The sequence below is a fragment of the Magnolia sinica genome, chromosome 1 (assembly GCF_029962835.1).
Source record: "Magnolia sinica isolate HGM2019 chromosome 1, MsV1, whole genome shotgun sequence".
In the NCBI taxonomy this organism is placed as follows: domain Eukaryota; kingdom Viridiplantae; phylum Streptophyta; class Magnoliopsida; order Magnoliales; family Magnoliaceae; genus Magnolia; species Magnolia sinica.
This window is the reverse complement of record NC_080573.1, coordinates 114,230,197-114,249,526: the sequence shown is the minus strand read 5'-3', so window position 1 is coordinate 114,249,526 and position 19,330 is coordinate 114,230,197. Positions and strand designations below refer to the sequence as shown.

Genomic DNA, 19,330 nt, shown 5'->3' with positions numbered 1-19,330 from the left:
CCGCTTCTTCGGGATATCTGCCAGACACAAGTCCTTCAGACTCAGAATATTACAAAAAATAAAAAAGGGCGAGAGAGAGAAGACCCAAGTCACCTGCCCTCTGGAATGTCCGAGGAACACGAGCCTCGCAGGACCCGGACTCATCCGTCTCCCAGCGACCACATGCCCAAAACCAACGCTCTCTCCAATGTTTGTTGGAAGTGGGAGGGTCAGTGATCAGGGAACCGCCTCCGCCTCGCCAAGCAGCGAAGACGTAGAAGCCAGGGAAGTTCGGATTCACTCGCACTTGGTACAGGTGGAGAAATTCGTCGACTGTAAGCGGTGGCTGTTCCGTCTCGGCCCACAACACCGCACACCCGAATAAGTTCCTCCACCCATTCGGGACTATCTGCCCCGGGGCAATCTGAATGCGAGACAATACTCCCCGGACGATGGCCTGAAGGGGCAGACGCAAGCCGCATTGCATTGACACTTGGTAAATGGCGATCGCCCCAGCAGGAGGGTGATCCGGCAAGTCATTCGGACGGGGGAGATAGGTGATGACCGACTCGGGGATGTGATACCCGATTCGGATTCTGTCTAAGTCCGCCTCAGTTAAAACTGAGGGAACCGGACCGCTTAAATCTTCCTCCGATCCTTCTCCTTCAGACTCGGCATGCGCCGATTCATCGACAGGAACTGGGTCAGAGGTTCCTTCGGCAATCAACATTTCATCTTCTTCCTCCTCATCTTCCTCAATGCCCCTTGGGAAGTTGGGCCTTCCCGGGCGGGTTAATAAAGACGACCCACCACGAGAAGGAACAACAGAAGCAGGGCGTTCCGCCGGAGCTTCAGTGACTCTCTCAGATAGAAAAGCAGCGTTGGCATCCACTGCTATCTCCGTCAGTAAGGAAGGCGATTCCGCAACATTCCAAAAACGTTGCGCTTCGCCTTCGTCTCCGGAAGCTCCCCCCTGGGGACTTCGAGAACCCCTATCCGCCATTATTATCTAATAAAGAGGAAGGAGAAACTCACCGGAGGGAGAAAGGAAAATGGAAATGGCGGAAGGAAGCGCTGATGGTTAAGAGAGAGGAAAGGAAGAAGATGAAAGACTGAGAAGGCTCCAAAGGGAATGAAAAGTAGGAATGACAATAGAAGTCCAAAATGCAGGACCCCCACCAATTTATAAGATTGCCATACGGCGGGAGTAATTAATGAGGAAATGATTCAACGCCTGCATCGATTCCCCCACTCGACACATGGCGCTCGTCGACTGACGACAATAATGCCCTTGCTACGTGTCCAACCCTCATTGGCGGGATGAGCGATTTGACGGCTGACGGCGCATGCGATGTCAGGAACCGAACCGCCTCCCATCGAAGGCGACACGGAACGCATTAAATGACTACCTACTGTCTCAGACTGGGTTGTGAACCGACTCAAAACTCACTACTCCTAAGTGTCATATGGAACACACGGAGTAGGGGGGCTTACTGTTGGGGACAAAAAGTACAACTCTGCAGACTCAGACTTAATGCCTCGGATCACCATAGGATGCGCCAAATCCGAGGCATGATTCGCCAGACCGAGACAAATGTTGAGTCGGTTCGGACGACTCGTGCGTCGAACCGAGTCAAAGGTTGAGTCGGTTCGGACGACTCATCAGCATTCCGGGCATGCGTCGGGTGGACTACCTTGCCAGACCAACCATCGCTAGGTCGAGCCTCATCCCGGATATCTTGGGATAAGATCTCCGACCCCGAAGCTCACGGGATCGGATGAGGGCTCAAGATGGGCACGATCCTATCTCCGTGATACCAGGGGAAGATCCCGCGCTCAATATTAGGAAGAGAATCCTTGTGCGATTAAAGGCCCCAGCAGCTATAAAAGAAGGACCCCTGTCACCTTGAGAGGTATGAGACAAATTCTCTCTAAAAAGCTCCTCAATACTCTTAGACCCAGAATCCAGGCCTGACTTTGGCATCGGAGGGTCCCCTGCTCAAGCCAGGGTCTCCTTTCTCCCCTTTTTGTGCAGGTACACGAAGGTCCAAGAGGAGGAACCGGACATTTGCATCAACAGGTACCATTGTCCATCTTCAATCCTCAAATATGTCACGTGCGAATGGTGTCAACGTACTGTAGACACCCCACCCAGGCTAACATCTCGAGAAGGTTAAGACAATCCGGGAACCACGATCATAACCAAACCCAAATCCCATCATAAACCTAAGACCCTGGTTGAAAATTCCCAAACTTCCAATCCGCAGCCAGAAACCATTATCCGAACCATTCAATCTGCATACGACCCTACCTTTACCCTACACCCTGGCTAGAACCTTTTACCCAAACATAAATCCACCTATCTGGGCCACAGAAACCCAAAAAGGAGGCCATCGGACGAACCAGCGCGTCACACAAAACCCACACGCTCAGGCCCGGCCCGAACGCGGCCCAGGAGGTAATTTAACTACCGCGGGCGGTAGTATGACTACCACCTACGTTACTCTGAATGCCGCCGCTCGCGGCCTGCGTGTGGACAGCTGTCCCAGCGTCTAAAAGTCAACTTTTTCCTAGATTTACCCCTCTCATCTCCACTATTTGCAGTTTTACCGGCCTCAAGAGCTAATGGGAGTGTGTCACATGGCATCTCTCTCCCCTCCACCAACAACCATTTGCCACCTCAGCTTTTAACCCCCTTAAACCTAATAATTACAGCAATGCCATTGGAGAAGGCTATAAATAGCCCTCTTCACTTCTCATTTCAACAACAACAACCAAGAGAAAGAGAGTGAGAGAGGAGGAGAGTGGGAAAGGAAAAGAGTGAGGGAAAGGGAAGGAGCTCCCAAGCTTTCAAAATCCTGATTTTTTTTCAGTCACCCCCTAGCCTTCTTCTCAACCTTTCCAATCCATAAAGCTCAGCCCAGATTAGTCATGGTTCAGTCTATATCTTAGCTTATTTAAAAATCAAGCTAAGGATCCATCATCCTACAAGCATTCATCATGGTACCTATTCCCCTCTCAACCCCCCTGCTTCTCTAGATCTCTTGTGAATGTATGTTCTGTGGCTTATCATACATCGGATCCTGTCACATCGAAAATTCCTAGTGATCTAGTCCATTTTTCTTACCTTTTTATATAAGCATCATCACATCCGCCTTCTAGATACATTATTGGACATATGCTCTGTGGCCTGCCGAAATCTCGGATCTCGTTACATCAGAAATCCATGTGTGCCTAGTCCCATCACGACCACAGCATCCATCATTCCCTTGAGATTGTTCTACCACACAAAGTAGAGACCGTACGTTTGTACGGGCAGAGAGGGTATCTAACACCTTCCCTCTTTGTAACTAAGATCCCTTACTCAGAATTCTGGATCGCAAATCAAGAGTCAACTTATGGTAGGAGAGTCTTCGAATTTCTCCAACCTTACATATTCCGTGGGTTCTAGCCGACTGCGGGATTCTGAATTTTATTGGCTAGTGGCGACTCCAACATCCATAAATCAGCCTAATCACCCCCATCACCAAAACCATAAAACATTTAGTCCCAGTGTGGGCGTCGATTTCCAGTGTCTATAGAATGGCGACTCCACTGGGGACTTGCTAGCTCGCACTAGCTGAGACCCGACTTGAAAGTGTGTGGTACTTTAATTTCAAGGGAAATCATCATTACACTCATACAAAAATAATTAAAGAAAAAACTTTGGCTTATTCTTTCTTAGGTAAAGATTCGAACCATGACCACTTGATCCCGCGCAGCCATGGCCTCTCAAGCTACCCATGAAGAAGAGCCAGCACCTCAACCAGCTCCTGAAACATCCGCACCCACACCTACATCATCACCCACGCTACTACCACCAATAGCTCCAACAGACCCTCAAGCCAACAACACCATGCAAGAAGTGGTCCAAAGTCTTCGAGCAATGCAAGAGCTACTACTTCGCCTAGTACCAAGTGCCACACCGAATACACAGGCAACCCAGCCTAGTGTACAAAACAGTTCACTCCCTCAGACTCCATTTGCCTTCTCCCTCGTTCCTCCGGCAAATCCCGTACTCTCTCTCCCAGAAGAGTCAGCACAAGATCAACAACAGCCAGCAATCGGGAGCAACCCTCCCACACATCTCTACTCAGCACAACACAACAATCAGGTTACAACACAAGTTCCCCTCCATGGGAACCACAGACAAGAACTGGCGGATGCTCATAAAGGGGGCCAGTTTCGAGTCTAACTCATTCCCTCTAATAGGAGTAACGTTCCGGATCTGGCAGATACCCCAGGTGGGAGCCATTTCCGCACATCACACCCTCCTCCGAAAGGGAGCAACGTTCAATTCCAGCTACCTCCGCCACCGGGAGTCCACCGTCTTTTCAGCAATCCCCCATTCTTAATCCATACAGCAAGGGACAAGATACCATCCGCAAGGCAAGTCTGAGATTGAGGAACTACGAGAGCAGCTACAAATGGTGCAAAATCAACTCCAAAGGTAGCAAGGAGTGGACCACCCATCCACCAAATTTAGGGACCTTTGTCCCTTCCCAGACGCCCAGGTACCTCCAAACTTCGAGGTACCAAAATTCAAAAGGTACGACGGTAGTGGGTGCCCCACAACACACTTGAAAGTATTTTGTGGGGAACTCAATGTGATAGTAGGGAATGATGGAGCCTTGATACGGCTCTTCCAGAAATCCCTTAACGGTGACGCTTTAGATTGGTACTGTAAGACCTGTAACCTAGCCTGTACCATTCCATAAACTTCTGCGGTCCTTCCAGAATTTCGACGACCCGCGACGCGTAGATAGCATTGGCGCACGCTCTTGAGTCACATCCTGTAAACCCAAGCCGACTCAAAACGACACCTATGTCATTGCGACCACGGCATCGCCGCTGTTTCGACGACGCGTCTCGTGCGTCAATGCGATGCTCAGATTATGAGATCCGGCTCGTGCATTATCTAGGTCGTTGATCGCTTGATCGTGGGACCCACCTACCCCTATTGTTGTACTTCCCTAGAAAAAAAAATAATTACTATGATGTCACCCTAGGGGTGACATCACCCTACCCTACCACCTTACCTTCCCTTTTTTCCATAAGTCAAACTCATTAATTCCCATTACCTCACCATCCCTCTCTCCCATCACTCCCTTACATCATTTCTCTCTTTCACTTCTCTCCATTCCAAGCAATCCCTCCATGGAGCAACCCACGTCCATGGCTCCCATGAGAGAGCTAGTGTGACCCACCTCCCTATCTCCCATCTCCACCATCCAATGATCATCTCCACCATTGAAATTGTTTCTTTGGGGCTCTATCATGCATTGGCGGAAGAAGGAAGAAGAGATCTCGAGGTGGGTGCTCCTTTCTTTTCCTCTCATTTTTTTTGTGATGTGTGGCCCACTTGGATGAATCCCATCTTGAGGTATGTTTTATCCCAACCGTACAAGTCATGTGGACCCTACTTTATAGTGATGGAAACACACAAATATCAAGTTGATTTAAATATGGTGGGCCACGTTCATGTGGGACCCACCTTGGTGACACGTGGACCACCTACACGTAGGACCCACTATGATGATTGTGTTATACCTATGCTGTCCAACGTCCAAGGGACGCTGGACAGGGAGTGGCTAAAGTGGTGTGCGTGCACTGAAATGGTGGTGTACTAATAAGCAAAGGAGAGGAAGAAGAATAGTGTTTGGAGGTGGGCTGCTCATGCAGGCCCCACCTTGATGTATGTATAAAATCCACGCCGCCCATTTCACTTCTCATCTCATTTTAGGCGTTGAGCCAAAAGATGAGGCTAATCTGACAATCAAGCGGGCCATACTGTAGGAAATGGTAATTTTTACCGTTGAAAACTCACCCAACGATTCTACATGCTGAAAAATACTCAATATTGGTCTTGTTTGGTCAATATTGAGCCGTGAGATGCAATGGTCAGGATAGATTTTCCTGATGAGGGCCCCACCTAAGAAATTCCCTAGAAAAATTGGATTTAGAGAAAAAAAAACACCAACCAAGAGGCAGCGCTGTCAGAAGACTGCATGGGCTGGTGGACGGCCTGGCTGGACCTCACGGCTCCAGCCGTGGGCCCCACGTGATGCGTTTTGAACATCGAAACCGTGCATTTGATGGGTCCCCATGGACTAGCCGTCCATCCCAAAAATTAGCTGTATACGGAACTCAGGTGGGCCATACCATCTAAAATCATGTGATAACATGCATAAAAATATAAAATCATCTGGTGGGGCCTCCTCGAGTTTTGGATGTGATTGAAACATGGTTTGGACCCCTAATTATATGGGACACCTATAATGGACGGAGTGGATCTGATTAATGTAGGCCCCACCTAGTATAAGAAAAGGAAAAAAAATTAATAATAGCAATAAATATGCTTTGATGTCCAGAAGGGTCTGGACGTCCATTGTGAAATAGGGAGGGCCCCCTTGGCCTCAATTGTGGATCTACCATGATGTATGTTCTACATCCATGCCGTTCATTTAATAGGTCCCCTTTTATGATGCGTTGGTTCCAAAAATTAGTCATAAAAAGTTCTCAGATGGCCCACACCATCACCTTTCATGCAGTGATAACCATACTAAAAAAAATATATTTGGTGGACAAATAAATATTACAGTGGGCCAAAGGCCCACGTGACCTTATAAACTGGTTGTATGGTAAGTAAACATTGCAGTGGGCCCCTGGCCCATGCGACTTTATCAACAGATTGGATACAAGTAAACATTTCAGTGGGTCCCATGATCATGTGACCCTATCACAAGGTTTAAAAAAAAAAAAAAAAAATAATAATAATAATAAATAAATAAATAAATAAATACTGTAGTGGGCCCCAGGTCTGTATGACCTTATCAACAGATTTGAATGGAAATAAACATTTTGGTGGGCCCCAGGTCTATAAGACCTTATCAACAGGTTGGATGCAAATAGATATTATAGTGGCCCAAGTTGGATGATAAATAAATATTACAGTGGGCCCTAGGCCCATGTGACCCTATGACTAGTTTGGATGGAAGATAAACATCATGTTGGCCTCATTTTGGATGGACAGTATGTTGGGCCCTAGGTTGGGTGGAAAATAAACATTTTGGTGGGTCTTACTTAAGACTTATTTATGTATGTGTTGTGTCCACAACTGTGGACCTCCATCATGGAACATGTGACTTATCTATTCCTTCCATCCCTATGGGACCCACTATGATGCATGTGTTTCATCCAACCGTCCAACCATTTTTTGGAAAATGATCCTTTTTTTAGGTTTGGGACGAAAATAAGTCAGATTTACTTATCAAGTGGACCATAGTGCACGGTGAGGATTGAACGGCTATCTTTGAAATCTTGAGACCTTATGATTAGATTAGATGGGAAATAAATGTTATGGCGGACCTTGAAAATTTTAGTGGAAATCATTATCAACACTTATATTGAGTGTGGCCCATTTGACATACATGGGGCCCATTGATGTGGCCAATTTGATGTATGTATGACCATGTTATGAGGCCTACTTTGATGTATGTTGTGGCCCATTTGTCAGGCCCACTTTGATGTATCTTTATCCACACCATCCAGGGTAGGCACCCCATTATGATATATATATCAGGGCCCATGGGTCGAGGCCCATTAGTGCTGCCTATTTGATACAACCCACTTAATGTGTACGAGGCCCATTAGGGCGGCCCATTAATGTAAGGCCTATTGTGACATGTATTGGGCCCATGACGCGTGACCCATTTGATGTGTATAAGACCCATGGGTAGGGCCCACATATTATGTATTTGAAGCCCATGAGCAGAGCCCACCTGAGGTTTATATATGGGTCCCATTAATGTGGCCCACTTGTATTTGAGGCCCACGGGTTGCGGCCCATGGGTCGTGGCCCATTGTGATATATACTCGGCCCATACGTCGTGGCCCATTGAGATGTGTTTCCGACCCATTTAGTGAGGCCATTGTGAAATATTCCTACTCTTGTGATGAGGCCCATTAAGATGTATTTCTGGCTCATTGATGCGGCCCACTTGTTGAATTGAGGCCCATTGGTGTGGCGTGCGGCCCAATGTATCGACCCACCGTGATGTGTAGGTCCACGTGCTGTATGTGTAAGGCCCACCTGTGATGACTATTTGAGGCCCACTTGTTGGATATTTGGGCCCATCTTATGTTTGACTCTATGTGGACCACTCCTTGGGAGCAATGTTGGTTAAATGTCCACATTGCTGGGCAGTGATGGTTGGATGTCCACATTGTGACCCTTACTTAGACCTTATCAGGCCCATTCTCATCATTCTCTTAGTGGGTTAACCCAAATAAGTGGGCCCCATTTACCATGGACGGATGGCTCCATGCTACCGAGTTTGATATAACCATGGTCGAGTGATCTTTATATTATGATTGATCGACTGTTCATCTATGGACCCAATCTTGTCTATGTGACCGGTCGTTGGTGTTGATTATCGAAGCCGATTGTCGATCTAATTATCGATGTAGATTATCGGTGTCGATTTGTCGAGGTCGATTGTATTGGCTTCCCGATTGTCGAGGCCGATTCTCGAGTATCGAATTCGATTGCCATGGCCGATTATCGAGACTGCATGATGTATATGTGACCCGTAGTTGAGGGCCATTGCGATATGTATTAAGCCTATGATGCATGGTCCATTTAATGTATTCAAGACCCATGTGTAGGGCCCACATGTCCTGTGTTTGAGGCCCATGGGCAAGGCCCATTGTGATGTATTCATGGCCCATGGGCAAGGCCCATTGTGATATGTATTAGACCCATGAGCAGGGTCCACCTGTTGTGTATATGTGGCCCTTGAGTAAGACCCATTGTGTTGTATATTAGGCCCTTGTGTGAGGCCGTGGGCCCATTATATGTTTGACTCTATGTAGGCCATTCCTTGGGGGCAATGTTGGTTAAGTGTCCACATGGTCGAGGTCGATTATCGATGCTGGTTGTGGATACCAGTTATGAGTATGTGACAGCATAGCATCATGATACATGCCCATACGCATCATCTGCATGTTTGTTATAAGAGGTGGTTGATCATTGCATATGTCATTGAGCATGTTGTTATGAGACTCCCTGATAGGTGGAGGTTATCTCACATGAGCACACGGTATGTGCAGGACTGATGCATGACTGGATTGTATGACTCATGCATCTCGCATTATGATTACTATACGCCCTAGCGACATCAGGGTCGTAGCCTCCACAGGCATATTGTGGATGGCCAAATAGGACACCGGAAATGTTTGGTTCTAGCATACGGGCGCCATAGATGTCCCTGGGTGAAAATTCCTAAACCTCCGTGGCCAGGAGACGCCCCAACGTCGAGACCGAGTGGATACATGAGCGCCCGAGTGCCAAATACCAGGAGGCCGCGTCTCCCACTGTGTCGTGGTCGGTTGGGAGGGGGTGTGGCCTTACTCGCCCGAGGGTAGGGGGCAATACTAGGCTGAGTTTGACCAGCTCGTGAATGGGTCCGCTATCGACGTGCTGGATAGGTATTGGCGGACTATTGGCAAGGTGGATAGTGAGGTTTCTTATGCTCACTTGGACTGTGCGACTGGGAGAGCGGCAGTGCCATTTGGAGTGTACTAAACCCCGGTGATGATCCTAGAGATGAACTGTACTGATATGTGGATTTAGTGAGTAGGAGTTGCATACTCATTCATGCATTAATTCATTCACTATCCACTCAGGTTGGTGGTGCGCAACTATTTGTTACGAGTGCTTTCGCAATGGCCAGGATTTCGGTTAGGGCGCGCGACTAACCTGAGATTAGGAGTTTACCACATTGAGTCTAACTATCCAAATTTAGGTATGAGACTGGTTTGGATAGAAGTCCCTTGTGATGGACCCCATAGCCTGCGATACTACGTACCATCATCCCGACTTCACACTCCAGTATGGTCATTCCATTCGCATCGCATATTGCATGACATTCGCGGCATATGACATTTTGGGTTATTGTGACCCTGCATTTATATGGTTTAGGTACGACTGATGCTATTTGCGTTACTCATCAGAAATATATATTGTTTTGCAACTTCTACGTCTGATATTTGGCTATCTATGATTCCTCACTTGTATAGTTGTTCTACATTGCATATTTTGACATTGATTGACTCATGGACTTGTCCGTATTTTCGCTTACTCTGTTATCGTATGTTTGTGATCATGTCGATATTCTGTTTACTATGACAATTCATGCTCTTGTCAATATTTCTGCTTATTTCGACATTATACAATTTATGGATAACAAGTACTTTCGATGTTGTGTGATTTATGACATTGCATCCTCGGCATCTAATATTTGGCTCGCTTTAATTTCTTATTTGCACAGTTGATCTGTGTTATGTACCCTGATATCGTATGATCCATGGATTTATCAGTACTTCCGCTTAATTTGATTACTCTGATATGGAATACTAGGCACTTACCTTGTACACACACTTACACCACCCTCTAAGCTTTCTATAAGCTTATGCACGATAGATGCGTGCAGGTGATGTTAGGTTACAACAGTGTTGAGCTTGGAGCGTGCAGCGGTCTTCTGGAGCTTGATTTTTGATTGATGTATTTTCCTTTCAGCATTGTACTCAAATGATTATATTAGTGGATATATGATGGTGATGTTGCCTTTGTGAATTGGGTAATCTTGTGGTTATGCTTATTACAAATTAAACGTATATTGTATATATAAAAAAAAATCCTCCTTATAAGATCCCAGGATCGGAATCTGGCGTATGAACGCTAGGAGCCGAGAATGGGGTACTATGGAGGCTGTCGGCACCAGATTCGGCAATCGGGATTCCTATGAATCCGATTTCCGGGTTTGGGGCGTGACAGGTACACCTCACTAGATAGTCATCAAATCAGAACTTGGAAAAAACTCTCTCAAGCATTCATTGAGAGGTTCTCATACAACCTGAATATGGCTCCAAAATATCTGACTTGACTGCCCTGAGACAAAAAAGCGATGAATCCTTATCAGCATACGTAGGACGATGGTGAGCCATGGCGGCTCGAATGAGAAACTCTATCAATGACGAAGAACAGATATCCATGATTGTACATTCAGCAAATCCTAGCATTTCAGGATATCTAATCTCGTATCCGTACGTAAATTTCTCCCAACTCGTCCGAGCTGGAGAACAAGTGAAAGCCGGGATCAGGGCTGGGACCATTTCCCCATGGCCACACCAGACCCCTTTAATCAAAAAAAACAAAGTCAAAGGGAAACCCATTGGATATGGGAATGAAAACAGCACTGCTCCCGCGCAACACACTACGGAAGTTAATAACATCGCCACCAATACTCAAGGCAGCCAATATGCTCCACAATCAGAGCCACGACAAGACAGACAATACCAACCACAATCAAACAGGTAGTACCAACCACAACAAGCCCAACAGGGATATCAGGCACAGCTATATCAACAACAATCGAAATAGCCTAGGGAAAATGCGCAAAGTCCACACAAGCAGGCAATGTTAGGAAGGAAGTTCACCCCTTTAGCACAAACATACAATCAAGTTCTGACAATGCTAATGCAAAAGTAACTCTTGGCACCACTCCAGCCTCGACTTCTACCTAAACCCTTGCCACCTTGTTACAATGAAAATCAGTACTGCACATATCATTAGACTCCTGGCCACCTAATGGACCACTGCTTCGCTTTGAAACATGTGGTCCAAGATTTAATTGAGAGCCAGAAGATTGCGATCACCCTATAGGCCAACAATACAGCTCAGACCAACATTCTCCAAAATTCTCTACCATTGCATCAAGCAGGACCCAGCACACCCAGCACTTCTACCGTCAACCACATTAAACGAAGGCAACCCGCATACTCCTCTTCACATCACTCCATACAAGCAATCATGCCCGATACAGCAAATCGGACATGGAGATACCAACAGGCCCAATCACCTGGGCCACAGGTATTCCTTGAAGCAACACCAACAATACAGCCTCTCATATTTTTGGAAGTAACACCAACAATACTGCCTCTCGTAATCCTTGAAGCAGTACCCAATAGGTCACACCCTCAGCATCTCACCCCCTAAGGGACACACCAACTACATCCTCATTACATCCAAAAAGGTCAAATTCTGAACCCGTTATTCTCCCGATAGGTCCCCCTAATCTAGCCCCGCTAACCTTGTAAGGGGCACCCTGGGTTCAAGCACTAAACTTCCTAATGCCTCACCAACTGGCACATACCCGAAGGATCCCTCCCGCGCATGAAAAGGAGGAGGAAGACTCCGCTGCCAAAACCGGTCAAGACCTGGTAGTACCTCAAAAGAAATCATCAAGTCTATCACAAACAGTTCCAGCCACAATCTTGCAGTATCAAGAACCAATGATATATCTGGAAGGAAGAGCAGTTCCCTCCTATGACCCAAAAGCAGTCCCATGGCATTACCGAGAATGCGATGAGGTGGGTAACAACGGGAGATATTTCACGAGAGATAACCCGAACCCAAAGGAAACCCATGGAACTTTGTCGGGAACCACTTGCAAAACCAATGCTGCTTACGAAATAGTAGCTCAACTCAAAACCATTCCCGCACAAATATCCATCTGGGAACTTCTATGCACATTAAGATTGCATAGAGAAATCTTTGCGAAAACATTGAATGATGCCCATATCTCTCCTGATGCACCTCCCAAAATGGTGGCAAGTATGATTGGACAACTCCTCGCACCACGGGCCATCACTTTCTCTGATGAGGAACTACCAATTGAAGGGCGTAAACATGGATGCTCACTAAATATAGTTGCTTGTCACAAGAATTTTAAAGTCCCACTCGTGCTTATTGACAATGAATCCAGTCTTAATGTTTGCCCTTTAAAGACTGCTGAACGGTTAGGGATAGAACCGTCTTCCTTCAGACCCAGCACCATGAGCGTCAGAGCCTTCGATAACTCCCGAAGACAGATGAGGGTAGAAATCGACCTTGAATTGCAAATTGGACTAGACCTGACCCTTGTCACGTTTCAGGTCATCGACATTCCTGCCTCATTTAACCTTTTGTTGGGGCGGCCATGGCTCCATACTGTTGGAGCCATCCCATCTACCGTCCATCAAATGGTTAAATTTCCTTTGGAAAATCGAATCATTTCATTATTAGCCGAGCCAGAAACCATCCTACCGATGACAGTCAATATCCCAGAAACTGACATCCCTGTGATTGACATTCAGCATATAGAGGGTGACATATCGTATTACAGTTTCGAATTTGAAAATGTGAATGCATCGCTAATCCACGACCCCTCTCTGCTGAATATGTCATCCCCCCTGCTGAGCGATTAATCCTGAATTACCGTACTGAATTCCATGAAAAAGGTATGGTGGTAAAACCAGCACCTGCCAATGTACAGAGACGGGGACTGAGATATCAACTGACACCAGAAGATCAAGCTGAAAGGCCCAAAAAGGGTCAACCGTTTAAGTGTACACCCATCAAGGTCATCAAGGCTGGGACAGTTTGTGAAGACACGATGATTTCCCTTGAGGACCACCTCCAGCGACTCAAACTCTTGGAACATTCCAACCAGGAGTCTGTCTAGCCACCGATAAGGTGGGATAGGATCCTTAAGATATCAAAAGCACATCCAAAGCCAGTGGCAGAACCCCCAGACCCACCACATGGGGCTAGGGGTAGGAAAACAAGGTCATCCACAGGAGACCTAGGACCAAAGGTGCCCCTTACAAAGGATACATGTGAGAACGGGGAGACACCCATCCCCGTCCACAGTCAAGGGGATATATCCTCATCACCAGCTTAGCAACACAAGGGGAAAAAACAACCCATCCATTGGGTTGACAAAGGAAAATGGCATGCCCTAAACTGGACGGATGTCAAGGTCCCATCATCGGATGAACCTGAGTAGTTAGAAGAACTCCAACCCCTGGGCGAAGAAATTCAATCAGATTCCGACTCTAAGCTTAGCCCAGCAGACATCATGGTCGTCAGGACAAATGACCCACAGGAACAGACAGAACAGAACAGCAGGATCGAAAGGGGGAAAGAACTCAACTGGTCAGCCATCCCCCTGACGATCGAATCAGCCGGTAGACCATTCGTGGATATCGGTCCCCAAAAAAAAAAGCCAATGTGAATAGCAGTTGGTTTCTCGAACTAGAACAAGACTAATCATGGTTCACAATACCATCCTGTTTGGGACACCTCAGCCACACAAAAAAATTAGAAAATCTTCAAAATACAAAAACATCACATATTCCAAAAAATGCAAAAAAAAAATTCAAATATTCCTCAAAATCACAAAACATCAAAAAATCTTCAAAATACAAAAATAATAGAAAAACTTTTAAAAATCACTGTGCCAAACACTTCACATATAGTGCTTGAGTTCAAGGTCGACTTGTACGATTTCGATCTAGAGTTGGACTTCGAACTAATGGGTTAGATGAAACACTAGATGAGGAAAATGATGATACTGCTCTCGAATTCGAATATTCTCTCGAAAAGTTCGAAATAAAGGCCAATGTTGTAGCAAACGATTTCAAAATTGTAAACTTAGGGTCAGCGGAACTCCCTAGAGAGGTGCGCATCGGAAGATCGCTGTCCTCAGAATACAAGCAGAGGATGATAGAATTTTTGAGACCGAGGTTGTCTAACTTTGCTTTCTCTTACGAGGACATGACAGGGCTTGATAAAGACTTGGTGGTACACCATCTGCCAACAAAGCCTGACATGAAGCCTATCAAGTAAAAGTTAAGGAGAATGAAACCAGAATGAGCACTGAAGATCCGTGATGAAGTCATCAAGCAATACAACGCGAGATTCTTGGTAGTCTCTAACTACCCAGAATGGCTCGCACATATCGTACCAATTCCAAAGAAGGATGGGAAAGTCAGGATGTGCATCGATTTCAAAGATCTCAACAAAGCAAGCCCCAAAGACGACTTCCCTCTGCCTCATATCGATATACTGGTAGATAATACTGCTGAACACAAAATCTTCTCCTTCATAGACGACTTCTCAGGCTACAACCAGATCAAGATGGCCATTGAAGATCGAGAGAAGACTTCTTTCATCACTCCATGGGGAACTTTCTGCTATTGGGTTATGCCATTCGAATTGAAAAACGCGGGAGCTACATATTAGCGAGCCATGACTGCTTTGTTCCAAGACATGATAAACAAAGAAATGGAAGTCTACGTGAATGACATGATCTTCAAGTCTCGCATGATTGAAGGACACTTCGAAGACCTCAAGAAGCTCTTCGACAAGTTAGAAAAGTTCAAGCTCCGTCTCAATCCGCAAAAATGTGTATTTGGGGCAACCGGAGGCAAGTTGTTAGGCTTCATTATCAGCGAAGATGGTATTCGGGTGGATGAGACCAAGACTAAGGCAATCATTGAAATGCCACCACCCAAGACTGAAAAAGAAATTCGGGGTTTCCTCCGATGAATATAGTATATCAGCCGATTCATCACACAGCTCACTCCAATCTGTGAGCCCATATTCAAGCTACTACGGAAGAACTCTCCAAAGGAATGGAATGACGACTGTCAAGCGTCCTTCGACAGGATCAAGAAATACCTACTGAATCCCCCAGTGCTCATGCCACGTACTCCAGGTAGGCCATTACTGTTATATATCTCCGTCGCAGCAGAAGCAATCGGGTGTGTTCTTGGCCAACACGACGATACTGAAAGAAAAGAGCAAGCGATCTACTATCTAAGCCGATGATTCACAAACTACGAAGCCAAATATTTCACCTTGGAAAAGACATGCCTTGCCCTAGTCTAGGCAACACAGCGACTACGACAGTATATGATCACTCACCCGATCCTTCTACTCGCTCACATGGACTCGTTAAAGTACTTGTTCGAAAAACCGGCACTAACAGGCATGATCGCAAAATGGCAGCTACTGCTTTCAGAATTTGACATCACATATGTCACCCAAAAGGCAATCAAGGGGCAAGCACTGGCCGATCACTTAGCAGCACACTCCATGCCCGATTACTAACCATTGAAGACCTTCTTCCTTGACGAGGACATTCTCCTGATTAAAGAAGAAGAAGAAATGAAGGCAGGAGTGTGGACACTCTTCCTCGACAGAGCGGCAAACTCGAAAGGGAGTGGAGTAGGTGTCATACTCTACTCTCCCGAGGACGTCCCAATTCCCATATCCAGAAGGTTGGCATTCCAATGCACTAACAACGTAGCAGAGTATGAGGCATGCATCACCGGTCTAAGAGAAGCCATCATCCTCAACCTGAAGAAGTTACGAGTCTTCAGTGACTCACAACTCATCATCAATCAAATAAAGGGCGATTGGAAGACCAAGGATGAAAAGCTGATCCCTTATCACGTGTATCTGGAGAATTTAATCGAAGAATTCGATGAGATCACATTCTCTTACAAGCCTCGAGTCAAGAACCAATGCACAAACACTTTGGCTACCCTCGCCTGAATGGGAACTCACTGTCGAGCTCCAGGAAGAACCTGCATTCTGCCTACAGATTGACGAAGCTGAACCTCCCTCAAATGATCGGCCATGGTACATAGACATCAAGGAATACCTCGAACATCAAAAGTACCTGGAAGGAGCAACACTAGTTGATCGACGCACCATCCAACGGCTAGCGGCATAGTTCGTGATCACTGGAGGCATCCTTTACAAGCGATCCTTCAACCAAGTCTTTCTCCGCTGTGTGGTTGAACAGAAGCGGTACAAATCATGTCAGAAATCCATGAAGGACTATGCGGCCAACACATGAATAGACATATGATGGCAAAAAAGATCCTACGACTTGGTTATTATTGGCTTGCGATGGAGACAAATTGCTGCAAACACGTCAGGAAATGCTTCAAGTGTTAAGAGTACGCGAACCAGATCCATGCGCCCGCTTCCGAACTCTATAACTTGACATCACCATGGCCCTTCTCTATATGGGGATTGGACATCATCGGCAAGGTTAGCCCCAAAGCATCAAACGGGCATGAATACATCCTGGTGGCAGTAGATTACTTCACCATATGGATAGAGGCAACATCATTCACCACCATCATAGCCTCTCACGTGGTCAAGTTTATGAAGAACAACATCATTAGCCGATATGGGATCCCTCATGCCATCATCACAGACAACGGAACTCCGTTCGTCAATAAAAGGATGGTCGATTTCCTCGATAAGTTCAAGATTCAACACCACCGATCAAGCCCCTATCGTCCTCAAATGAATGGCGGGGTCGAAGCTGCAAACAAAACTATCATCCGCATACTGGAGAGGATTGTGAAGACATATCGTGATTGGTCAGAAATGCTTCCCTACGCACTCTGGGCCTATCAAACGTCTGTACGGTCTGCTATAGGCGCAACTCCATATGAGCTCGTATATGGAATGAAAGCAGTGCTGCCAGTCGAAATCAAAATCCCATCACTACGGATACAGCTGGAAAGTGAGGTCGAGGAAGGCGAATGGCAATAAGCAAGGTATGATCAACTACATCTGGCAGATGAAAAGCGCATGTGAGCGCTAAGCCACTCCCAGTGTTATCAAAGAAGGATCGCTCGAGCCTACAACAAGAGGGTCCAGAAAAGAAGTTTCAAAGTCAGCGACATGGTCTTGAAGCGTATCTTGCCACCACACTTACCAGATCCCAGAGGAAAATTCAAACCCTCATGGGAAGGACCACTGATCATCCGTGAAGTACTCTAAGGAGGCGCTCTTTGACTCACCAACCTGAAAGGGGAAGATCTTCCGGAGCCTATCAACGCCGATAGTGTGAAAATCTATCACGGGTAACCATACCTGACTCTGTCAATGATTACAATCGCAAAGCTGCCCCTTCATTTCCACCGAAAATAAAAGGTATATATATCTGCCACCTCTCTTATCAGAAACACACGTCGTCTCTCCCAAAATCGCAAAAAAAAAAAGAAGAAGAAGAAAATCGCAAAAGAAGAAGAAGAAAGAAAACACAAAAAAAAGAGAAAAAACAAAAAAGAAGAAGAAGAAAATCTCAAAAAGAAGACCCAGAAAGGGGAAGTCCATATCGCATCCCCAAACAATCCAACCAAAAGCAGCTTACGATTGTATTCAAAGATAAGGACAGGAAGGAAATCAGTCGGCCGACTATGAAGGAAGTCCATCCATCACTCCCAGCATTTCAAAAAAAAAATAAAAAAAGGCATGCCTAAGCAGAATGAGCGAGTTGAAAACCTGAAAGGGTGGCTCGAGTAAAAACAACGGGCATATAGCGGACTTGGTGAAAACCCGAAAGGGCACCAAGGGTAAAAACAACACAACTGGCAAGGGGCTGGCAAGATAAAAAATTTGGGACATGGTGAAAATTCGACAAGACGCCATGGGAAAAAATGACGAGAAAGCCGGACGTAGTGAAAACTTGAAAGGGCGCTACGGAAAAAAATGACAAGAAAGAAATTTAAAAAAAATAAACAAAAAATGTACAGGTATAGAAGAAGCAAAGGCAACAAGCACCGCAATAAGATACAAGAAAAAATCAACTTTGGATCAGTACTCTATCAGACCCTGCTCAAATCTAGAGAATGTGATCCTAGACACCCTCTCAGGAAACCAAGACCCTAAGAACACAATCTAGACTACTGCGCACAATGTGGGCTAAGCCCAAGATTCTGATCCCAATCATCCAAAACACAAATCCAAACACAAGTAAACACTGGCAAATTTGGCATGAACAAAATTTTATTTTCTGTGAAAATCTTTTTTATCAAGACTTTACTTTCTTTCTTCATAAAACTAAAAATAAAATTTTCTCATAAGCAGATGGTCAACATTGGGAATTACAGGTAAGCTCCTACCTCTTGTATAGTGACAATCTCTACCTAAGCCTCTCTATCTCCATGTGTAGGTAAAAGATCTCATCCCTATCCAAGCGATGTGCCTCGAGCATACCCTCATCATACCGTCGCCCCACTGCCAGTCGATGAGCCATATCCTCACATACATGGTGAAGGACAACTGTAAGACCCTTATCCTAGTCTGTACTGTTCTGTCGACTGTCGCGACCCTTCTAGTCGAATTCCGGCAATCCTCGACCTATATCCGACGTTTGCGCACAATCCTAAGCCAGGTCCCATATACCAACGTAGGCTCGATTCGAGACTTGTGCCATTGCGACCGCACCATCGCCGGGTCTTACGCACCGATCCGATACCTTAGCCGAGAGATGTGGGTCGGCATTTATTTCGAAGAAAACGCCGTGCATTTGTAATTCCAAGAGAATCTCTACAACATGTCAAATCAATCCCATCAATCACCTCATGTCAAGTACAAAGCAACCCATGCTTTCTTTCT

At 46.0% G+C, this 19,330-nt stretch overlaps 2 protein-coding genes across 2 annotated transcripts in view; both read left to right on the top strand.

Moving 5' to 3' along the window:
* LOC131254789 (uncharacterized protein At4g26485-like) overlaps window positions 1-19,330 on the top strand; it is an 82,125-nt gene that overhangs the window by 20,692 nt on the left and 42,103 nt on the right. The window lies entirely within an intron of this gene.
* LOC131248475 (uncharacterized) lies at window positions 15,152-17,479 on the top strand. Its single transcript, XM_058248757.1, has 2 exons — window positions 15,152-15,437; window positions 16,872-17,479. The coding sequence occupies exons 1-2, from the start codon at window positions 15,152-15,154 to the stop codon at window positions 17,477-17,479; spliced, it is 894 nt and encodes a 297-aa protein (XP_058104740.1).